The sequence below is a fragment of the Eutrigla gurnardus genome, assembly GCF_963514095.1.
Source record: "Eutrigla gurnardus genome assembly, chromosome: 9".
Taxonomy (NCBI): domain Eukaryota; kingdom Metazoa; phylum Chordata; class Actinopteri; order Perciformes; family Triglidae; genus Eutrigla; species Eutrigla gurnardus.
Window position 1 is genome coordinate 12,392,825 of NC_139923.1, and position 22,023 is coordinate 12,414,847.

Genomic DNA, 22,023 nt, shown 5'->3' on the forward strand with positions numbered 1-22,023 from the left:
GTGTGGTTATTTGTCCCTTTTCCTTATCCCCTATATATATATGTACTCAATATCTGACAAGATTTGCATTTCATTAAAAGCAAAGTGTTGCGGAAATTACATCATAACATACCAGCCTCGTCTTTGTTTCCTTCCATCAAACTCAGTTTTACTGACAAACCTCCAACAAGAAGACATACTTTTAATAAAACAGAATTCTGCAATGACAGCATGCAAATCCTCAATTCAACCAGTAAACAGACAGAAATAGTATGCCAACAACCGTCAACTAAATCTAGAAATAAGAGTAGCCAACTTCAAATGCAGTTGATAAAGGTCTAACTGAGATATTTACAATATGAAACATGTACAAAATGGCCCTTTAACACAGTGAAATTTACCAAGTCTCACTTAATATAATGAATATTATAATTTATGAGTCCATGGAATTGATGTTCCAAACCTCCTCCGTATGGTTTTCCAGGTCAATAGCGTCTGCATCAGGGTTAGTATTAGTTAAGTGTTGCATACAACATTCACTTATACTTCAACCTTGTAACTAATCCCTGTGCAGTTCTCAATATCAAATTGTTAATCAGTGATGTTGGCTTTCACAAAGATCCATATCAGAATGTCAAATATGTAAGCTAACACAGATTTTGTCATTTTGACTTGCACATTTCACAGACATGTCAGGATGAGTAGAAGCGATGACGTCGATCCAGTTAATGAGTCGGTTAATTAATATTCACAACAGCTATCCATTCCAGTGGATGTATGTTTTTCTGAATTTTACAACAGTGAGGGGACTATTAGAAAGCAGTTAATTGAGGGGTTTCAAAACAATCTATTTAACCGGGTGGTGAGTGAGATGAACGTTTCTAAATGTATAAGTAGATGATTTAATATTCACAAAGATGGCCCCCAGTTAATGAATATGTGTGCTTTGTCATCAGAGGCCACCAGGAATGACCTTTTTAACATCTGCCTTTTTCTCCTTTGAATCAGAAGACAACACATACAACTACATTACATATTCAAAAATAAAGTTTTTTTCTCAGCATTTTTAGGCAACAACGATAACCACGCAATCCCCACACTTCCTCTCTCTGCTGTGCTTAATGGTGCAAGATCTGCTGGTTCACATTAATTTCCAAAGGCAGCTATATCCACATCATTCTAATACCATGCAGAGTTTGACATCAGATGAGATCACTACTTCAAAAACCCCCGATTTCTGCTAATCTTTTAATCCCTCTAGATTATGGCAGGTTGATGCTCGGTGGTCCCTCTCCTCAGCATCTGTTGCTGCTTGAGACCAGTTAGCTGATCAGATAAGCATGACATCTACAAGGCAGATACTCGGACAATGTTGCTCTGAGAGTATGTGGTGGTGGTGCTGGAGCCGTGGCCGTCCGATGAGGTCACCACCGGCGCAGATAGGCTGACCATGGAAGGAGTGATGTAAGGTTTGTCACATTTCAAGGTCTCATCGAGTTTGGCATTCAGGCTGGAGCGGCTGTAAAAGAAACACGGGATGAAAGAGGGTGAAAGGCTTGACCTTCGTGAATGGATTACACAAAGCCAAGAGTTCTTTATTCTTATACCGTACAGTATGGAAGCCATGATGCAGGTATATCTACGTTCTGTGTTCCAAGTGAATACATAAAGGAGCTGGGCTGCTCATTAAGTACATATTTCAGTTTTCAGCCTGGACTTCATCTTTTGTCAGTCTAAATAGAACATACTGTGTAGAAACCGAGCATATGAAAGACAAAGATGAGAGTGGCTACACTATTAAATACAAATCACTGGTATCAGAAAATACACTATGTTTTGAGATAAACATCGTGGAGAATTCTGCTGCACTTCAAAAATAATAGACGTGAAGTGAATTTCTCACAGCATCAAAAAAAAATGACATTCAACTGCAAAGCCAGATACAGTTGCAGTGGGTAATCCACAGAACAAGCTTTTCAACTGCTTTCACATAGAGAAGGGACTATTTCTTTGGTTCCATTAAAAACTGCAATGCCTGTGGATTATTATGAGTAGCAGGGAAACTGTTTCTGGAGGGACATGGTGCTGTTTTCTATGTTTATGGCCCACAAACACATTTCCACTTCACTGTATTGAATTGGAAGCAGGCATTTTTAGACAAAGGACACATAAAACTATACATACAGTATATGTAAGATGATTTGGGCGAACTTGCAAATCTACACTTATGAAACCCAACAAAATCACACATGCTTTGAATGTTGCACTGCCCAATGAAATACATGTATGTCCACGATGGAAACGTGTTTCCACAGATCTTAATTCCAGGCAGTTTAGGGAAGTCTTGCTAACTTCCTCCTTAAGTTAGATAAGCGTCTATATATTTGCATTAATTAATTAATTATTTAAATCCCAATCATTGAATCAATACAGTTGATCTTGGCTTATAATACAGGTTTTGCATGTATGTGTGTATATGTGAGAAGAGACAGCCAATAGGAGCTGGACCGAGAGAATACCTGTTAGCCACGGGCCTCTCTCTGATCTGTATGGTGCTGAGCTCCTGGTTGTTTGTGCTAGGCAGGCTGAAGCTGCTCTTCTTCCGGTGGCGTCGAGAGCAGCACGAGCTGAGGCCGTGCGGAGACGAGGACAGCGAGGACGTGCGGGAGCCCGACTTGTTCATCACAGAGATCTCCATGCAGTTGGCCTGAAACGTCTGCTCGTCCACGAACTCGTGATTCTGCGGAGGAAGACGTTGGGAGTCAGCGTCGCTAATGAATCACCATATAGCATCGATGATTGGCTCCGCTAAATGGTGAGTAAAGATGTTTCACAGCGAAGACTAAGCAGACTGAACAGAATCCACAGCATTTTTTTTTTTTTTAATAATTGGAAAGTGAATCATCAAGGGGGTAGAAATATATTGGCCCAGATGTCCATATTAAGTGCCATCTGTGAAAACATTCACAACTGTTATCCCTGTGACAAATGAGCGGGACTTGAAGGTCAGGCTCCCGGTGTGTTTCGGGCCCAGCCAGCAGGTGGCAGAATGACACCACGCAGGAGCCGACGCCATGCCTTGAATCATGCCTCCTTTTCCAGTACCCTCTGTCACTCCTGCCTCTTGCCATCTATAATGCACACCATAAGAGTCCGAATGTAAATATGTGCGTTGCCATCTGAATGGCATGAAGCCCTTTATGGAGTTTTTCCCAGACGACCAGCACGTCTTTCTGGGGCGGAGGAGGTTCATCTGTTCTCTGATTTACTCTCCATGTGTCTGTATAGAGCTGCAAGTGTAAAACTCATGTCACAGCCAAGCATTAAAGATGCTCTTACACGTCTAAATTATAGATATAAATGAAGTACGCCCGTTTATAGGGAATAATATTACTGGCTGGTTGAATCATGTTATCTTTAGCATGTTGCTGGCGAGGGGACTCAACATTTCCCAGCCCCATTTAAAGCTATTTTTAACTCGTGCTGCATACAAAATAGATTGAACATGTTTGTGCATGGATGACAAAACTCACTTTGTCTCTATTTGCAACACACTGTAACAGGCTGACACCGCCGATGTTCCAGCACACAAAGAAGTGATGCAATTTTACAGAAATGAAACCGCTTTTTTTTTTTACAGTGAGCTATTGTTACCAAGACATTATGAAAGATGCCAAAGTAATTGTGTGTCATTTACCGTGGTCTTCTCCAGGCAGTGCAGCAGGTGATTATGTTGACTCTCAAAAGGAGGGCTGGGGGCCTTCGCCACCAGGGCTTGTCCTGCCTCCTTGGAGGCCTTCAGACACACAGAGTGAAAGAAAAGACAACAGTGTAGATGAGCAGGTCCAGATTCTGCACAGAAACAGCATCTCAGGCAACAGCTCGGTGATGTAGTAGACAGTATGCAAAGCATTGAGGTTTGAAATGCTGATCTGTAGCACGGGCAGCCAATCTACTGAGAACCTAAGACGTGGATGTTTTAGAAATGTAGAGACAGTAGCTGACTACAACACGTTTCACTGATAGAATTGCTTTCCAGAAAAGTCAAATTAGAGCTCTTTTTTTTTTCTTTCAGTGCAACAGCAGTGGCGCACCTGGACACAGATCGAACAGATTGCACCAAACACATCACAGATTCTGGACCACGACAACACTGCACACTTTGATGAAGCTCTGCGCGGCTCTGGGATGGGAAGGTATGTCGTGTTAGTTTTTTGCAATACAACCCTGGATGCTCTAGAAATAACACGCAGAACACACACAGCGGATCAAAAAGAAGAACAGAGTTTCGAGGAGATGCAGGCCCGAGCAGACAGCCTCCATAGCAGGAAGCCTTTGGTTCCCTCCTTCCCCTCCAAACCCTGTTGGACAGACATGCAGAGCTTGGTCATGAGTCAGTGTGACTGTAATGGCTGCGCTCCACCAGAAGGCAAGTGTGGCTGCCTGGCCCTCCTGCTGTATGGGTAGAGAGAGAGATGGATAGAGAGAGGGAGAGAGAGAGAGATGGATAGAGAAAGAGAGATAGAAAGAGAGAGAGAGAGAGTGTTGAGGAAGCATGTCAATGCTGCAGCTGAGAGGTGTGATGACGACGATCACACTGAAGCACTGGAATGACAGCAGCCCTCGTGTTACAGCATGAGAAGCCCACCCCCCCCCCCCCCCCCGCCCCCCCGCCCCCCCTCGGTGTGGTGGCATGGCCCCCGAGCAGAGCGGCATGCAAGTGTCAGCGAGGCCCCAGTCAGTCAGCTCCCGAGCCGCTGCTTGGTCCCGTTACCTCCTCCAGCGAGTCGATCAGGAGCCCATTTTGTTTGTAGCGCATATAGGCATTAGTGCCTCGAATCTTCGTAGCACGGATTCTAGCAAGCCGAGTTTTCTGTTTGAACAAACAGACCTCTGTTTTAGCCTCTGACGGGTTGTCTTTCACACTAATAGACTCTGTCTCCTCTGGCATTTTAGCGGGGAGAGGCCATGCTTAACTTTACGATTAGGACATTTCTGCCTCAGGAAACACTTTTAGGGAAGAAAATGCACATATTGCCATTGAAAAGCTGCTGACACTATACTCTGAAGATCATTTGTTCAGTCATTGTCATCCCCTCTTACTCCTCTCTCTCCCCCCCACTGAAATATACTCAAGCAAGTTGAGCCCACCCAACACACACACACACACACACACAGACAGGAACACACACAAAAGATTAATATTCTGGAAGATAGCGTTTGCCCTGTCATTCTGTTACGTGCGGATAAGACAGGGACAGAGGAAATAGGCAGATATAAGCAAAAACAAAGAGAGATAGAGAGAAAAGGTTAGAGAGAGGCAGAGGGAGGGGGAGAGTCAGTACCCTCTGGGCTCGTCGCTTCTCCGCCCGCTGGCTTTGGTGGTAGATGCGGCTGAAGTTTGACACTATGACAGGGACAGGCAGGGCGATGACCAGCACCCCACTCAGAGAGCATATGGACCCAAACACCTTCCCCACGATGGTTTTTGGCACCATGTCACCGTACCTGAAACACACAAACACACACAACCGTGAGCACGCCGGGAAAGAAAAACGAGGACAAAACAAGAATCCGCTCCGGAGGCTCGTTTCATCACGTTAAATTGTTGTGCGTTTTATGTTATTTTTAATAGTCTTGAAATAGTCACAGTGACACTGGATTATTTCACACCTTCAAATGCAAAGTCACACATTTGAGGTGGGTGAGAAATAAATAGGACTTTTATGAAGTCTCTTCTTCCTGGCCTACTTTCTACATGCCATTTTGACGTTCCCCTTTTAAAAGGCCTGTTTCAGATATAATTACACACCTGCTGGCACCGGCTAACGCTTTCACATCATGACCAAATGCGCTACACGTCCCCCGTGACCTCTGTAAGCCAAACAGCTTGCAAAAGATACAGGGAGTAGCATCACATCAGGTTAAAGCAAGGGGAAGGGACAGTGTGAGGCCAAACCCCGGAGAAATTGTTTAAGCGTGTGGATCAGCATCTCCTGTGTTTTTCTTCCCACATCAAATACCTTGAATACTAACAGTAACACAGCGAAACCGCATTAAAGCGATTCATGTTCGAGACTGCACAATGCCGATCGGAATCTAGGCACAAGCGTTTTTTTTTGGAAATAGAAAATCTCGAACAGGCCACATTCAGCATGAACAGATTAATGGTCGTACATATGTCAGATGGGCCTGAATCATCCCCATTAAAGAGATTAATGTGCACATCTTCTATCAGGGGGTCGGACCTGTCTGGGCTCAAGGTAAAGCTAAAATCAAACTGTCTTCGTGATCTCACTTTCTTTACATTTGCAGACAAGTCCAGTGCCATTTACAACAGCAGGACACCGCAAATCATTTTGACGATTTTGATTTGTTTCACTCGATTCATTTAAAATATTTTTTTTAATAACTATATAGTTTTTCCCAAGATAAGCATTCTCATCTTTAAGTGCACTTCAACAGTAGGTGAACCAAACTGCCTTTCTACATTTTGCACTGATTCTTTTCAGTTGTAGCCTCATATTCATTGTGTTTCAGCAGGCAACTGATATACAACGTTATGATGATTGCTTCCAGTGGGAGGAGCTCCATCATATGTGACAATAGTGGTTCAGTAGAGTTGGTTTCAGTGTTTAACATTACCATTTCTACCACTTACCAGCTACAAAGACTATGACTTTTAGCTGCATTCAGACATTTTATTGCCACACAGAGGGGTGATTAACATTCAACATCATGAAATAATTAGGTTAAAAATCTCTGAGGCAGAAAACCTGCATATTATACCCACATATCATTTGAACATAACCTGCATGTTCATATAGCCGTCTCTAGACACAGGCACTAGACCACAAGCAGCACTGAGGCTTTACACGAAGAGGGCAAATGAATGATTCAGAGCTTGTGTGTTTTCCTTGTTTTCCAAACATCCCTCCATGCGCTTGCGGAGGACCTGCATTCCACAGGATTGCAGGTGGGTGAGATGAATGATCGAGACCCTAATGCGCAAATGACCTGAGAAGACCATTACCTCCGGAGAGGAAGATGAATGCAGGTAGGAAAGGACATCAGCATTGCTCAGTGGCTGAGACAGCCACGCGTCTCTCAAGTGAGGCAGGGTAATGTGAATGTATCGCTACACGGGAGGTTGACTATTTCATAAATGAAGTTGTCTAATGCCCACGGCCGTCTGCTTGAGTCATTAGCCCCCAGGTTTCCATCACGTTGGGCCCAACAGACTCGGCTTTTACACAGCTTGGGTGGGGAGATGTAAAAGTGGACATTTTAATATCACGCTCGATGGGACTTCATGTACAACAGTTTGCTTTCAAGTTGAGTGATCTGACACAGATGTCATTAGTTTTACAGTTCATTACAGGTCACATCGTTTCCCTATGTAATCACAGACGAAGCCCGACAGCAGGTGTCAATTATAGATTCTGGATGTACAGTTAAAAGCCTATTAAGAAACCTGCATAAAAAATGCAGGGAAGCTCTCTCTCTCTCTCTCTCTCTCTTGTAGATGTGCTGCACGCATTTGTTTTTTCTCTGAGGAGTGGCAAGAAACTGCTGGATGTGAAAACAAGTCCAATCTGTGGAATACAATGTATTGTGATCCTTTTTTTCGGAAAGCATAGCAGTAGGAAGGTGAAAAAAAAGAAAAGAAAGAAGGGAGCAAACGCAGTCTGGAGAGAAAGCCTAACAGTGATGGATTGTTCATAAGGGGGGAAGCTGCGATACACAAAGCTCTGCCTCCTGGATGACGGCAGAGAAATTAGCAGCGACGAGAGATTAAAGCAATGTTCCTGCTTTGTTCTTGTTGTCTCTGACTACCAGGTATCCACGTTCGCTACCCCGAGTCGACATGGGTGAGACACGATGATGGATGGCCAGATTCCTATCCACCCTGCAAAGGAGGAAGAGGAGTGTCGGAATGACTGAGTATCAATTCCCCAGTTCCACCCACCTGAAACCACGCTGCGCTTGCACTCGCACAGGTCTTAAAAACAGCGCATTCTGTAGAATTGTGGTACGGTGAGATGACAGCATTGCAGATGAAGCCCAGCACACGGAGGGAGGGAGAGGGAGAGTCAAACTGGGGGGTTCGCCTCGGACGGTGTGGGAGAAATGTCAGACTGAGAGGAATATTTGAATTCCAGAAGCGGGGGGGATGAATGTCCCTGCCCGACTGGGATAATAGACCAATCAAACATTCATGAGTCCCTGTATCAACCTGCGTGGCAGAGTTTGAGTTTGTGCGGTTGACCTGTGAGAGCTGTGTGGTATTCCATCAGGGGGTGCTCTGAGACAGATTTCTGTACATGACCTCACCGCCTCACAGCGAGCGCCGACACCCAAAAGCCTGGACACACACACACACTCACACACTCACACACTCACACACACACACACACAAATGTGTTTGTTTCTGTGCGTGTGTGCGCGTGTGTGAAAAGTCCTTTAATTTGACATCTAGTTAAACCAATCCCCCTTCCTAAAAAAGCAATCTTGTTCCTTGATTGTCTTCCAGAACCCTGGGTCTGAAATCTGACTGCCATCTGGTAAGTGGGAAGCGAGAGAAGAAGAAGAAGAAGAAGAAAAAACAAGATATCTGAATGACTTTACAGACACGTCATTTGTTTATTACTCTTCTCAGAGATGGGGTGGATTGTTAAATGTTTTTTTTTCTTCTAAAAATCAAACAAAATGAAATGAAATATTTTCAGGTGAAATGACTCCAAACTGTAAAACTCTCATCTCCTGCACAGACATACATCGACCTATCACAAAGTTTAGGGGGTTGGCAGGAGAAAGGCGACGCTTACATAAATATCCTAAAAATCCTTTTTGAGCAGAGGCTTAAGTTTCTGATGTAATCACAGAGGTCCCCGCGACTCACACGCCAGTTGAGATCACCAGCGGCAGCTTAGCAACGCTGACAATTAGGATCCAAGAAGGATTGTGGCAGATCTTTCAGCCGAGAGGGCTTTGTCACCAGCGTTGAAATCCAATCATCCACCGGCACCTTTGTCATGGTACTTCTAGCTCCCACTTCCTGGGTTTTACCGTGAAACTAACTCACCACCTGCAGAAGTGACTGCAGTAATAGGCAATAATAAAAGCAAAGAGGAAGAATGGCCTCACAGCACTTGATTCCACAGATGTGAGTGATGAAGGTCAAATGAAGAAAAAACCCTGTAATATAGATATAGATAGTGGAGCTGCTGAACTGCGTGGTGCCGTTCTATTAAGTCCGTCATGGTATAGACATTGAATCTCGTCAATCTGCACTTTCATCTACTCCACTTTGATATTTCAATGAGGAGCAAAGGAATGATAATTTGATTAATATGTTAAGCGTTTTGATTCGTCAGCTGATTATAATCAAGGTGAATTAAGCACACGGTCCTATCTCGTGATCTCTATCTGTTGTTTCATGACAATAATTGCCGAAGGGCCTGCGATCGGATAATCTGAATCTCTAAATTAATTTCAATCTCACCTTCCATTTTCAATTCACATCTCATTTTGGGTTGGTTTCTTATTATATACAACAGGGCGACTCACCCTGAGGCATCTGTTGTGGATTCACAGTTAACGAAATGCTGAGATGATACAACAAGACGCTCATTTGAAACAAAGCACTTTATTGTGGAAAAAAAAATGTCAAGGGCAACCACTTTAAGTCCAACACTGCATTAGCATTTTATTTTATGATTTCCAAAAAAAGACGAGACCGGCAACTTCCAAACACGCTCGAGTGCATCGAGTGTTACAATCGTATCTGCGATAATTCGGCGAATGCATGATTTTCCTGGTTGACCTTCAGCAGCCGTCCCTGCCCTTCCTATCGGCGCTTCCTGCGGTAATTCACTCACTCAGTTTCACAGTTCAGTGGTTTATAGAGCGCCGACAAGCCCTCCAAACCTGTGAGACCAAAACCTGTCAATTATCCTGAAACTCTGATACTGTCACTGACTGTACCAATCAAAAGTTGATAATGACGGAGAGAGGCATTAAAACGGTGCGGGGGGGGAAACCGTGGCGAGCGGCAAGGTCAGGGAGTATGGGATGGTCTTAAAGACATTTCCCCATCCTGCGGGCGTGATGTGAAATGTAAAGCCACAGCGGAGGGCCAAGGTGTCAGAGTGGACACAGCATTAAATGTTATCCGAGGACCTGACATAGAAGTGATGAAGCCTAACACTGACCGGCCGAGATAGGCTCCATTTTTTACAAGTCGTGACAAGGAGCAAATGGAGCAATACTCCATGACAATACGTTTCTCTGTTCCTTCTCCACAAGGCTGAAAGAGCACAATATTCATCCTTGCTGACAGTTAAATAATAGATGTACCACAAAAAAAAAAAGTAATTTTCCTCCCGAACTCCATCATGCTCATGAACTATGATTTCAGAATCTCAAGAAATGGATTATGCTGCCTGCATGTCACAGAGGCATACTAACATGAGTGACAAGGAGATATAAATTTTCTGGGGGTGTATTTGTGAAGACCGCAAGATTTATGGAGTACTGCAGGAGAGGTCTTCAGGGTGGTTATGTCATATTAAGAGCTCTCATAAAAAATGGAGTGTGTAAAAACAAGAAAGGAAAGGCTATATGATCGTTCTTTTCTGTGCCAATGGGCATCATGAATCTGACCGGAGTGAGAAAAAAAGAAATGCAGCGCAGAGAGACCACCGCATTTACAGATAAACAACGGTAAGTGAAGATAGTTGAGTAGAAGAAAGCTCTCTCGTGTACCAGAAATCTCTATTATTGATGAAGCGAATGTAAATCCGTTTTGTGTTTTGGTCAGCATGTTAAAATATTAAGGGCATTCTGTGTTTATCCATCTCTACCATGAACAGACTGTGAATTTAAATCTTTGTAATGCCAGAGAGGCCGGGAGCATCACTGGTGGCTATATCACCCTGCAGGAAGTTTTCAATGCAGTGACACAGCTACTGTGCAGTGCAACCCTTGAGGAAGGGGGGGAATCAGAAGCACAATAAATGAACATGATCTCCAACATGATCCCTCAACACCACGTATCATTCCTGATGTTCAGCACTGAATCGCTGGCTGCAGCCCCGGGAGCACAAACATCCAAAACGCTGCCTCTCCTGGGTTTGGACACCAAAGACTGATGGGATTAAGAGTGTGTGGGTTGATAGGACTCTGCTCTGATGCTATCCCTCAGATATACATCATTATAGAGGGGGGAATCCCACAGGCGCTGGGATTAGCCTGCTGGATTTTCACCGCAGGTGATAAGGGAAGCAAGGGGGAGGCTGGCAGAACTATACAACATAATAGGGAGATGGGAAAGCAGAGATAGGAGGGAGTCAGAGGACCGCACTGCCTGGTGTTATACCTGTGGTAGGAATAACAGAGCATTCGAGTATGAGTAACTTTGAACAATAGCTACGGGGAAGGACAACTTTGAGATAGGTGAACATCGGTGGGCAAAAAAATGCACACAGTCTATTGTGCTGACTGGATGTTAGAATGCAGTAAAAGGAAGTGTGGAGCAGATGTGAGGGATTGTTTTTTTTTTTTCTGTATGCTTTCCACAATCCAGCTGAGATCCGGTCTCTGCAGATTTGGAAAAAGGCGATGGGTAGAGCTCAAGGTTAGGATGTGAAGTTCAAGGAAACAGCCGTAGCACGCATGGCTGCATGCCTGTCAGCGTTAATGCATTGTAAATGAAGACTTTGTGATGCAGCAGTGTCAATACGGCTCTGATCTTCCAGCTGAAGGTTCACGGTGGAATCACGGGAACTACACAGAACCTAATAAAGGCCAGTGAAATTCTTCTTCTTCTTTTTTTTTTTTAACCGTGCAGACTCAGATAAACCATATAGAATAATCCCCCACGTATAGGTCTGGCAAAGGCACCTCATCTCTCTCACTCACATATCAAACATGTATTCCCTCAGCCCTCCAAATCCCAGCTTAACCCTCACCCCGCGAAACCAGGCGGCTAGTTATCACCGCGGCTTTGACATTAGCATGCACGCCCTCTCTCATTTGGGAGATCTTCTTAAGAGTCAGGGATGATAAAAAGCTTTCCTCTCTACCGCTCTTCCATTCCTGACTTTGACTCACCCTTCCCCTGCCTGGACCTGCCTGCCTCTAACTATGGAGATGAAATGCTTCATTCCCTTTCTTTTTCCTCCTCCTTTTTCTATAATCATGCAGGGCTAAAGCACAGCCCTGCATGATTTCTTCTCTTTTCTTCTGCTCTTCTTCAGTCTCTCAGCCTACACCTGCTGACACTTGAGAAACAACTGCTGTCCTATGCAAAAAAGCAGCCCTATTCCACTGCTATTATGTGCCAAGTCACCTCTACTTCAGCTCCCCATGGTCATGATTACAACCAATTCCTTTTGGCAATTTCTTTTAATTACAAGATGAATGGCTGTTCTGTATTAATAGAAGTTTTACGAGGGTTAAGTGTCCACACGGACCCATTAAATAGCATGCTATCCTGCAAACAGCAAATGCGAGGGTAATAATGTGTGTCAGGGGAAGTCTGGATGATACAAGTCTTCAGTCAGTCAGAACACGATGAAAGGAGGTAAACTGACTCAAACGTTGCACAAGGTCTAATTTGTCATTCCATGTTTAGATTTCTGGCCATCCTCCTCACACTGCTTTAGAAAGGCCAGGGGCTAAAAATATATTCCCACAACGTCAGAATAATGCTTTGATAATGCAATTACACTTCTTGGTGGCTGAATGGGGAGGGCAAAGGCACATGAAAGAGGGGTTGGAAGCACGAAGGGGCGCGAGAGCTTCGGATTATGACAGAACGTGATAAAGAAATGAAACCATCAGACACTCAAGCGATTATGCTAATTAACTCATTTCGTATTCATCATAGGTTAATCTGCAGTCGAAAGAGTGGCGGCATTCCCTTGAACACAGAAAGCTTTGATCAAGCAGGGGACGAGGTATCTCAGCTCTGGGGTGCAAAGGCATGAGGTTGGGTTAAAGGTCAAAATGCTTAAAAATGTAGAGATGACCAATTAAGAAAAAAAGAATGTAGTAATTGCATTAGGAGGATCAGTGTTGATAGTATTAGATGTATTGTTGTCTTATTGTATTCAGCAATGGGAAATTCCTCCTCACAAAGACACGTTGGACCCAACTGGGCTTATATGGCACACTTATGCAAAGGGTCGGTGGTATCGACCAGATGCGATATCCGAGTGACCCCTGTGACCTTTGATGTCTAGTCAGGTGATGGACGAAAGGAAAAACGTGAAAGGTCTTGTGGATTAGCGCCTCTGTGTTGGAAAGGGGAACTGGTCCAGGAGCCTCATTACACTGACAGCAGATTAGTGCTCTGCGGCACCAGAGCAGACGGTGCAAGATTAACTTTGATGTGCGATTCCACACAGAGCAGCCGCTGGATATCAGCTCCCTCCACCAAATGGCCCCTTAACTGGGAGTTTGCAGCGTGTGCATTCATGAGTTACAGTATCTAAAAATCTACACTTTTAACAGCTCAGAACAGAGTCACTACATTTTGGGCTCAGTGAATTACTGCTCTTGGTAATACCACACCTTCCGTAAAGGGACTTTGCCATGGTTTTTAATATCAATGTGCCAGTTTTGGAGGCATTTAGAGATCTACTTACTGATTTTTTTTTTGTTTTCTTTACAAAATTAGTTTCCTCATCATGACGAGTATTCAGCTTTTAAAATCCCATGCCTGAACTTTATGGAAATGCAATTTAATACATAACTAAAGTACCTTTTAATCTATTAACTATTATTGTAAATGTTTTATAAATAATTGAAAATGTCCATCAGACATGAAGTCTGATGTCTGGACCAACAGTTAAAAACTAAAAGGTTATTAATAGCCAAATATAGAAGACAAAGTCCTCTCATTTGAGAAGAAGCATCCTGTGAATACTTTGCCTGCATATAAACACATCCATCTCTCAGAGAACCGAGCAAACTTCATCTACTGGTGAAGAAAAAAGCTAGTGAACGGACTTCATATTGGTAGGCAATATTGGTATTGCCAGGCAAACTAATATTTGAAAAGTCAAGAATGAACTTTCATGATTGATTCACTATCATGCAGCAGTCTCTGGGAAGGTCAATGTTATGATAAAAGATCAAAAAAGAAATGCCCAGCAGACCAAATATATTTCTAGAAGTAGAGGAAAGGAGAAAGTCTCAGGATAATACATATTGGGGGTAAAGGATCAGTTTTTCAACTGAAAACTTCTAGATTCTCTTGGAGTTGCAACTTTAAATTGTCTACATCAGCATTTTTACCCCAAACAGCTGCAGCCCTTTATCTTCGTGTTCCCTTCCTGAGATCCTAGATTTAAACTCAATACATAAATGCTCTCAGATTATTTGCTATACCAGTGAAATAATCATTTTAAATTCCTCAGAGACTGCCTATGAAACAAACATCAAGGTACAAATTCCTGCCGTTTTGAAAGAAAAAAGAAAAGAAAAACAGCTGCAAGTTCAAAAGAACACTTGAAAATCTCACAGTGAAGCTGAGGGGAATAGCGGAGGTTGGGATGAGACAGAAAGGTTGGTGAAGCGTAAAAATGTACTGAGCGGCCTCTCACAGAGTGTGGACGGCAGCCAGCCTGGCGACAGCAGCGAGCCCAGATAACGGCGAGTACCGGGAACCAGCAGGAACCTGTGGGGAAGTATTGGGAAGAGCTGCATCTCTTCTAACAGCTGCTGACTGGCCCCTGGGGCAGAGTAGAGCTAGCCGCAGCCACATCCACCATCTCCCCCTACTGCACCGCGCTACTTCCTGCACATTGGGGACATCATTACTTTTTCCCATTTCACTCCACGAGACTTCTCCTGTCAAATCAAAAAATGACAAGAAAAATAATAACTCAGGGCCATGGGTGGAACAACAACAACACAACCGAAAGGTCATTTTGCCAATGAAAATTGGTCTTGCATCCATGCAATCTATCAGTCATCAACAAGTTCCTAGCTGTGTCTGCTTTCACAGTGGGGGTAGCTGAAGCCCGAATTAAACTGACCCTGGGCCAGTGGGAGAAACAATGTGTACTTAATGACACAACGCCCCATAATTTATAACTCCGGCATGTTCGTCACTCCAGAGGACAGACCTCCTGATGAATAATGATGTTAACACTCTGAAGACAGTTGGCGTAAAAGGCACAGCTTTGGCTCCACCACAGACAGCACATCCGAATGTACCGTTAACAATCGTGACTGAATGAAGGTTATTCATTTTAATCACACTACAGCACACCCTCCCTCCCACTATCCCAGGGGGTCGCTATATTTAAGCACTTTTTCATTTCTTCTCCCTTTTTTTTTGGGGTTTGGCTGATGGCAAGGCAATTGCTTTGTGGAATGTCTGCCCTTGAAGAATCAGACAACAGAAGGAGATATTTTTACATACTGTAGATGTGGAGTGAGAGCACGCTGTATCAAATTGACTGTGTAGTGTTAAGAAATCAAATCACAGGCGCTTTTTTTCCCCTCCCCCGCCTGCTTTCTAGCTTTTATTTCTCTTATTTTTCTCCGTAATGTTTCCCCTCCAAAACAGAAGTGATGTTGGTTTTGTATACCTGTACAAGATTAGCTACCCTGGGAGAGAAGGAATTGGAACGTTTGTCTCCCAATTCTCCCATTCATTCGCCCACTTTCTAATTGGACTTCTCCATCTGTTGAGGTCTACAAATTGTCTTCTGGGGATGCTACAGCTAAAACATCCTATCAAACACACAAATACTTCAGGGACAGTCTTCTTGGAGCGCTGCCTTACCCAGGCACTGAAAGAGAATGTGTGTGTGTGTGTGTGTGTGTGTGTGTGTGTGTGTGTGTGTGTGCCTGTGAGTCCTGATGTACTGAATAATCAGATGTCCAGCCGTATACAGCCCGGAGATAAGTAGATATACAGTATACGCTGAACCTTGATGGCAGGATTGGCTGCTTGGAAGATTAATCTACCACACAGTGTCTCCGTCAGCAGTGAGTGACATACTTTAATAAGAATTATTTCACAAGATGACAATGTTGATAAGCTCCTGAAATACAGTGTCAGTGGTATTGATTTGATGTCACCATCACATCTGATGAATGTTTCTCCTCTGCAGTTCCCAAAGACGAGACTTTTCAAATCTGAAAAATGGTGAAGGTTTTTTTTTTTTTTTGATTCTCTTCCAATTCCTACTTGGAGTCGTTAATGCTATGGGAAATTGTGTTCCTAGTGCTTGTCACTCTTTACATCCCATTGACTGGGAGTTGAATACTCAGGAGCGAGCAGTGGGATGTGTGACAGTGTATTTGTGGTGATGATTACAGCCCATTAACTTTGATGAATGCCATTTCATAGAAAAGATGATGGGACAGCGGAGACGCAGCTTGTTTTTCCGTCACCAACATGTGTACAAAAGTGTGGAGGAGAGCCCGGAGGTGTAAACCATAGCTGAGTCCATGCAAAATGAGGTTTTTTGGATGCGAATGGGACCACTCCACCCATTGAGGTAACTGAATGCGACATTAGAGAGGACAGCAAGGATCCGAGGATTAAACATCACCATATATTTACATCAGGAATGTACAAAGGGGTGTGTTTCCCTGCATGTGTCAGTAAATGAGATGAAGCTGGACCTGGAATTGATTGCGGTGTCCGGCTTTATTCTCCCCCCCACACTCGTTTTGCTCACATTTGCTTTTCGGCCCAAATGTGTGGCTTAGTCAAAATGAGACACACTCCATTTGTCTGTGGCCATTATGTAAAGATAAGGCCATGCATGCCAGAAATCTAACTCTTAAGCTCCTCCACAGGGATTACGGACAATTGGCTAAGGGGAAAAATACAAATAATAATCAACTGTTTACGGTTTTCCACTAATACCTTGAAAAAGAACTGAAAATCCCCCCATGGAAATTCAATCCTTAAGTATCTGAGATACTCCTGTGAAGAATGCTGGGAGAAAAACACACACAGGCAGGAAATCCTTTAGGTAGGAGCAGAATCCACTTCAATAACACCTAGGCAAACATATCAATCTACAGTAACTATTGTCCATTCCGTTCTGAATAAAGTGTTTGAATTGTTGCCATTTTTAAGTCAATGAGATCCAACCGTTACAGCATCAGCAGACATGACTGGATAAGATTAGTATTGTCATTCTAATGCTTCAATATGCTTACCTGGTATGGCCTTGTTAGTTGGTAGCCTAACTTACCCCCCTGGAGTGTGTATTATTACTTGCATGTAGGCTTTTTTTTTAAAAAAGTACCTGAACTGGATACACAAAGAATTTGGTTTTGGAATTTTTACATTTTACAAATACAGCTTGGGAGGATCTGGCCAGTTGTGGAAGAAGTACTCAAATCCTTCTCTTAAAGGAGTCATCACCTGGAAATCGCAATTTCTCTTGTTAAAACATGCATATCTGTGTTTGACCTCAGTTGAAACTTGCCTGAAAGGCTGGAGTTTGAAAGTGGCGCCGTTTTTTCGCTTCTGCTCTTTTTCCGAACAGGAATAGCACACAAGGGTGTGCATTCCTAAAGCACGAGATTTTGATTCTGCGCCTTCGGTGACGTCACCGTGGCGGCTACTTGCATAAGCCCACCCCTCTTTCACCACCCAACCCCGCCCCGTCCGCTACCTGAAATCGCAGAAGCGCCGCCATTATGTTTTGGAGTCTGCATGCAGGCAAGCCCCCCCGGCTCTGTCCTTCCTGCGGCGAATCAACGCGCGCCTCATTACATATTATACAATGCACATCCGGACCAGTCAAAACCTTGCGCGTAATCTCGCGTGATAAAATCGCGGTACGAAAAAGGGTCAGAACAAGCTCAATGTTTGATTAAATTTTTTTTTTTTTTTTCTAATAAGTTTTACGAATTGATCCAAAGCGATCCAAGGGGGGCTGGATACGTATAAAACCAGGTGATGACTCCTTTAAGTAAAAGTAGTAATACTTGATCATAATTTGGCTTTGCTTCAAATAAATATTATGAATGTCCCATTCAAATATGTATTCTCATTGTTCAAGCAGCAATTAAATAAAATGCTGGTTAATGTGAGCCTAATTCTAATTATTTTACATACTGATGGGTTGTTTACTAGTGGATCATATTTGTTATTGTTTAGTACAATCTATACGAAATAACTATAGCTGTCAAGAGGAGTGGAATAAAACATCAAGTATGTCCTTGAGAAATGTAGTGGGGTTGGAGTAGAAATAGGGCTGGGTTGATTAAAATCGATTTTCATTTGAATTTTCCGATATCAATTAATAATCCCAGGATCGATCTGTTAATATAGTGTAATTAACGGCACACCGCACACTGCACTGACTTTAGACACACATCAAGCACATGATTAGACACATTTTGAGGGGGGGGGGATGCTATACAATTGTAAAACACAGAATTTAGAAAAATTCAAACGGAAAACACAGAATTTAGAAAAATTAAAATGCAAAACAGGAAATTTTGGAAAAAATAAATCTGAATCTGGAAAAAAATTAAATGGATTTCATAGGGCCCTACCTACGAGTAGTGAACCAAATCATGGCCAAACACATGGGATTTGTTAACCTATTGAAGGTTGTTCACTCTATCTGCTCAGATCTGTTCAGATTGTGTCCTTTCACTACATTCCCTGATGCAGTACTTACTTGACATCCATACAGATAAATAAGATATAATGTAAGCCTGACAGGCTGTTGGTCAAAGTACATTCATGTTACTGCTTTGGGGTCAATTCTTAATGTAAACATTAATAATTTTAATAATGCACCAGGTTAGAGGGTTCCTCGTTTTTTTACAGCATTAGTTCTATGAGAATCTATTTCATATCCAAGTAAAATTGGTATTGTAACTGAAATATATCTAACCAAATCGATATTGAATTGAATTGGAGATAAAATCGAATCCAGACGTTGTGAATCGGAATCGAATCGATTCGGGAAATCAGTGGCGATACCCAGCCCTAAGTATAAAGCAGACTAGTAAAGTAGTGCATAAGATCCAGTGGTGAACACCTATAGTGACGCTACAACTTAATGACAGAAAACTGTCCTGACCTGAGCACTGAAAATATATCTTTTAGCAGTGTTGTGTGCTCAAATTTCATCGTATAAGACATGCTATGTTGCCCAAAACCAAATTAAACTCAATAAGATGACTGCCGGCGAAGCAGCGGGTAAGTTGTGGTGATGTACAGCAGCGTCTGTGCTGCTAGCTCCTTTAGCCGTACGCATCGGTTAGCTAAACAAACCATCCGTTCCATTAGCTGTTAGCAGAGAAGCCGATAGCCCCAAAACCCTTGAACCATGAACCCTCCGGACTTAACTGACCTCATCTGGTAAAGGGGGGCTGCGTGGGCTTGAAATTACACAAAAATATGTTATCTGCAATGGATTTAATTTTTTTACTGCCTGATTTGAAAAGCTACCAAGCTCATATCGTGCAAGACTGGAGGTAATTGTCAAATTATCTATTTACTTGCTTTAGTCAAAACGGCTTCAATAAGTAAAATTAGAATAGCTGATGAATAAACTAAGTGTGTAATTTAGCCCAATCCTCTGACTTCATGCGTTTTATGTTCCATCTTAAATCCTTAATGCTTATGTTTCTGTGTAAATGTAATACACCAGTTTGAACACCCATATGCCGCCCTCTGTGTGTACCTTTATTTTAAATTCCTCGTGACCCCATGTAAACAGCATAACTCTACGATTTGAGGGTAATCCCCTTTGGTAAAGTCTACAAATGCAGATTTACGGCAAGTAGGTATAAAAGGCTCAAAAAGTCTGCTAGAGAGCCTTCACGCACTCGTTGAATTGACAGTGGGTCAGTCCTAAGCCACTGTGTGAATGTACCTCCAAGTCCGTGTGTGGACGTTGGGATTGGGCTATAGTAGTCGTCAGAGATGCACTCAGCTGTGTCGCCAGTGGCCCCTACTGGCCAGGAGCCAGTAAAGTATAGTGAGTGAGTCAGCAGACAGTCGATGGCTCTATAAAACTGACAATAAAATGTGTTTTAAGAAAGTGTGAGTCACCAAAACCAGCAGAGGTCCCTGAGCATGCAGCCGTTATTAGGCACCCACTACTTTATGCAGTTTGTTGCAGCAGAATGCGAGATAAGTCGTGGCCAGACACAGAGGCCACAGAGGATACCAATCTCATGATTTTACTGAAGGAAATCATTATAATTCATCCTGAGGGGAACATGAATGTCTATAGACTACCAGCTTGTAAGGAAATCCATCCAACTGTTGCAGAGGCATTTTACTAAAATTTGCAAATGTCAACCTCGTGGTGGCGCTAGAGGAAAAGTCAGGGGTCCACCAAAGTCAGGAGGCTTCATCCTCTAGGGATCAGGATTATCGCCACAAAATTTCAATAGTTTTGGAGATATTTCAGTCTGAATCGTGTTGACTAGTGGACCAGCCGGCAGCTGAATATTGCCATTCATCCACCCACGCCACTAGAAAGAGTGAAAAAAAACAAAAAAGACTGTTTATGCAGAAACCTCGAAAAATACTATGGTTTTCACAGTGAGATAGTAAATTATGCTGAAATACAGACAAAAGATAGACACTGATATGTGATGCCTTCAACCTGCCGTGTGACTGCTCTGAATTTATGGGTGTGGCCATAATAAAAGCATCATCGCCATTTCCCTTTTGTGAAGATTTAATGCTCAATCTCTGTTGAGACGGGCAGTAAAGAGTTTATTTAACAGCGTGGTAATTCTTAAAGACCTTAGTTTGTGGTAATTCAATTGTATCATATTGTGATGTGAGATTGCAATTTCGACTATCTCAAAACAACTAAAAAAACAATACAATTGCAGGGCTCTTGTATTGGAATGCTTTACATAGTGCAGTCTTTCATGTGTTCACCATCGAAATACAGCCCGTGATAGATAACTGTGCAGTAGCAACTGTTTCAGTGACGGGATTTTCTGCACTTGCGATCAGTGGCAGGTTTCCCGGAAAGTCTGAACTTGCCATAAAATAAAAGCTTTATGATCGCCGCTTAACATGTCATCAATGGTCGCATAAAGACAGTTAAAGAAAAGGAAAATACACACTGATACACCTGTACCTGAGGAATTCATTTCAGGGGAAAGAGAACTATATAGCCCTGAAGCACATGCCCTGTTTAGTTTCTGTTTGACCAAATGGCCTACATTAGGTGATATATTCGGTTATTTATAGAAGCTGGGGCAGGCAGGAAACAGCTGCCATGTGTCAGGGTGACAGGCTGACATCCCTCATCTCAGCAGGACCTCCCTGCCAGGCAGACAGGAGGAAGCTCTTTATACCTTTACTGAAATGGGACATAGCCTCTTATCATTCATACTGCATACAGAAACTAATAATCTATGGTGCCCGTGGCAAAGACTCAACAATGAAACTGGGTTAACAGAGGCAAGTATGGGCAGCGTGATTCAAGGCCACACTTGTGCATTTTACAGAGATGCGTAGTGTGCCTCGACAGCAAACTGTGGATTCCATTCATTCGAGTGGGATCAGTATTGATCACGAGGAGCTTTTATTGTGGTATCCTGGCACTGTGAACTGGCACAAGATGCCTCAGCACTGACCAAAAAAAAAAGGAGACGATTCATCAACAGTGAAACAGAGCTTTAAGCTGACAAAACCGGCGGAATCAATATTCATGACTTTGCTGTGAAGCCGCTCACGTCCACGTATTATGAATGGGCTGTAAACCAAAATTCAATTAATGTGTTAGCATCAAAGTTACACCACTCTCTCTGAAACCGATGACAAGCCTTCTGTCTTGTCTCCGTTACATGAAAGCCTATATACTTCACACGGGATACGAGGCGGTAACCGGTGTTAACATTAACAGAATAAAAGCGTGCAAGGTATTTTAAAACTAAGCTAACTGTCGGTAATGGATTTCTCTCATTTCACCCCTGGTTCCTGTTTTGCTGAGAGGCTTTAAAAACAGCATAACTTTCTTTTTTAAACCTTATCTGGTGATATCCTATCACTCTTCATGAGGTGTTGGA

The 22,023-nt window shown here is 43.0% G+C and overlaps 1 protein-coding gene across 2 annotated transcripts in view; it reads right to left on the bottom strand.

The window, feature by feature from the left end:
• Window positions 1-525: 525 nt before the first annotated feature.
• LOC311018905 (A-type voltage-gated potassium channel KCND2-like) overlaps window positions 526-22,023 on the bottom strand; it is a 30,841-nt gene continuing 9,343 nt past the window's right edge. Inside the window, exons 3-7 of one of the 2 annotated variants that reach the window (XM_084018014.1) lie at window positions 5,325-5,487; window positions 4,754-4,852; window positions 3,677-3,775; window positions 2,499-2,719; window positions 526-1,498 (exon numbers count right to left, since the gene is read on the bottom strand). In XM_084018014.1, coding sequence (XP_083874140.1) covers window positions 1,327-1,498; window positions 2,499-2,719; window positions 3,677-3,775; window positions 4,754-4,852; window positions 5,325-5,487 — 754 coding nt within the window. In that variant the 3' untranslated portion in view covers window positions 526-1,326. The remainder of the gene's footprint in view (window positions 1,499-2,498; window positions 2,720-3,676; window positions 3,776-4,753; window positions 4,853-5,324; window positions 5,488-22,023) is intronic. The other variant, XM_084018015.1, reaches the window with a different exon arrangement.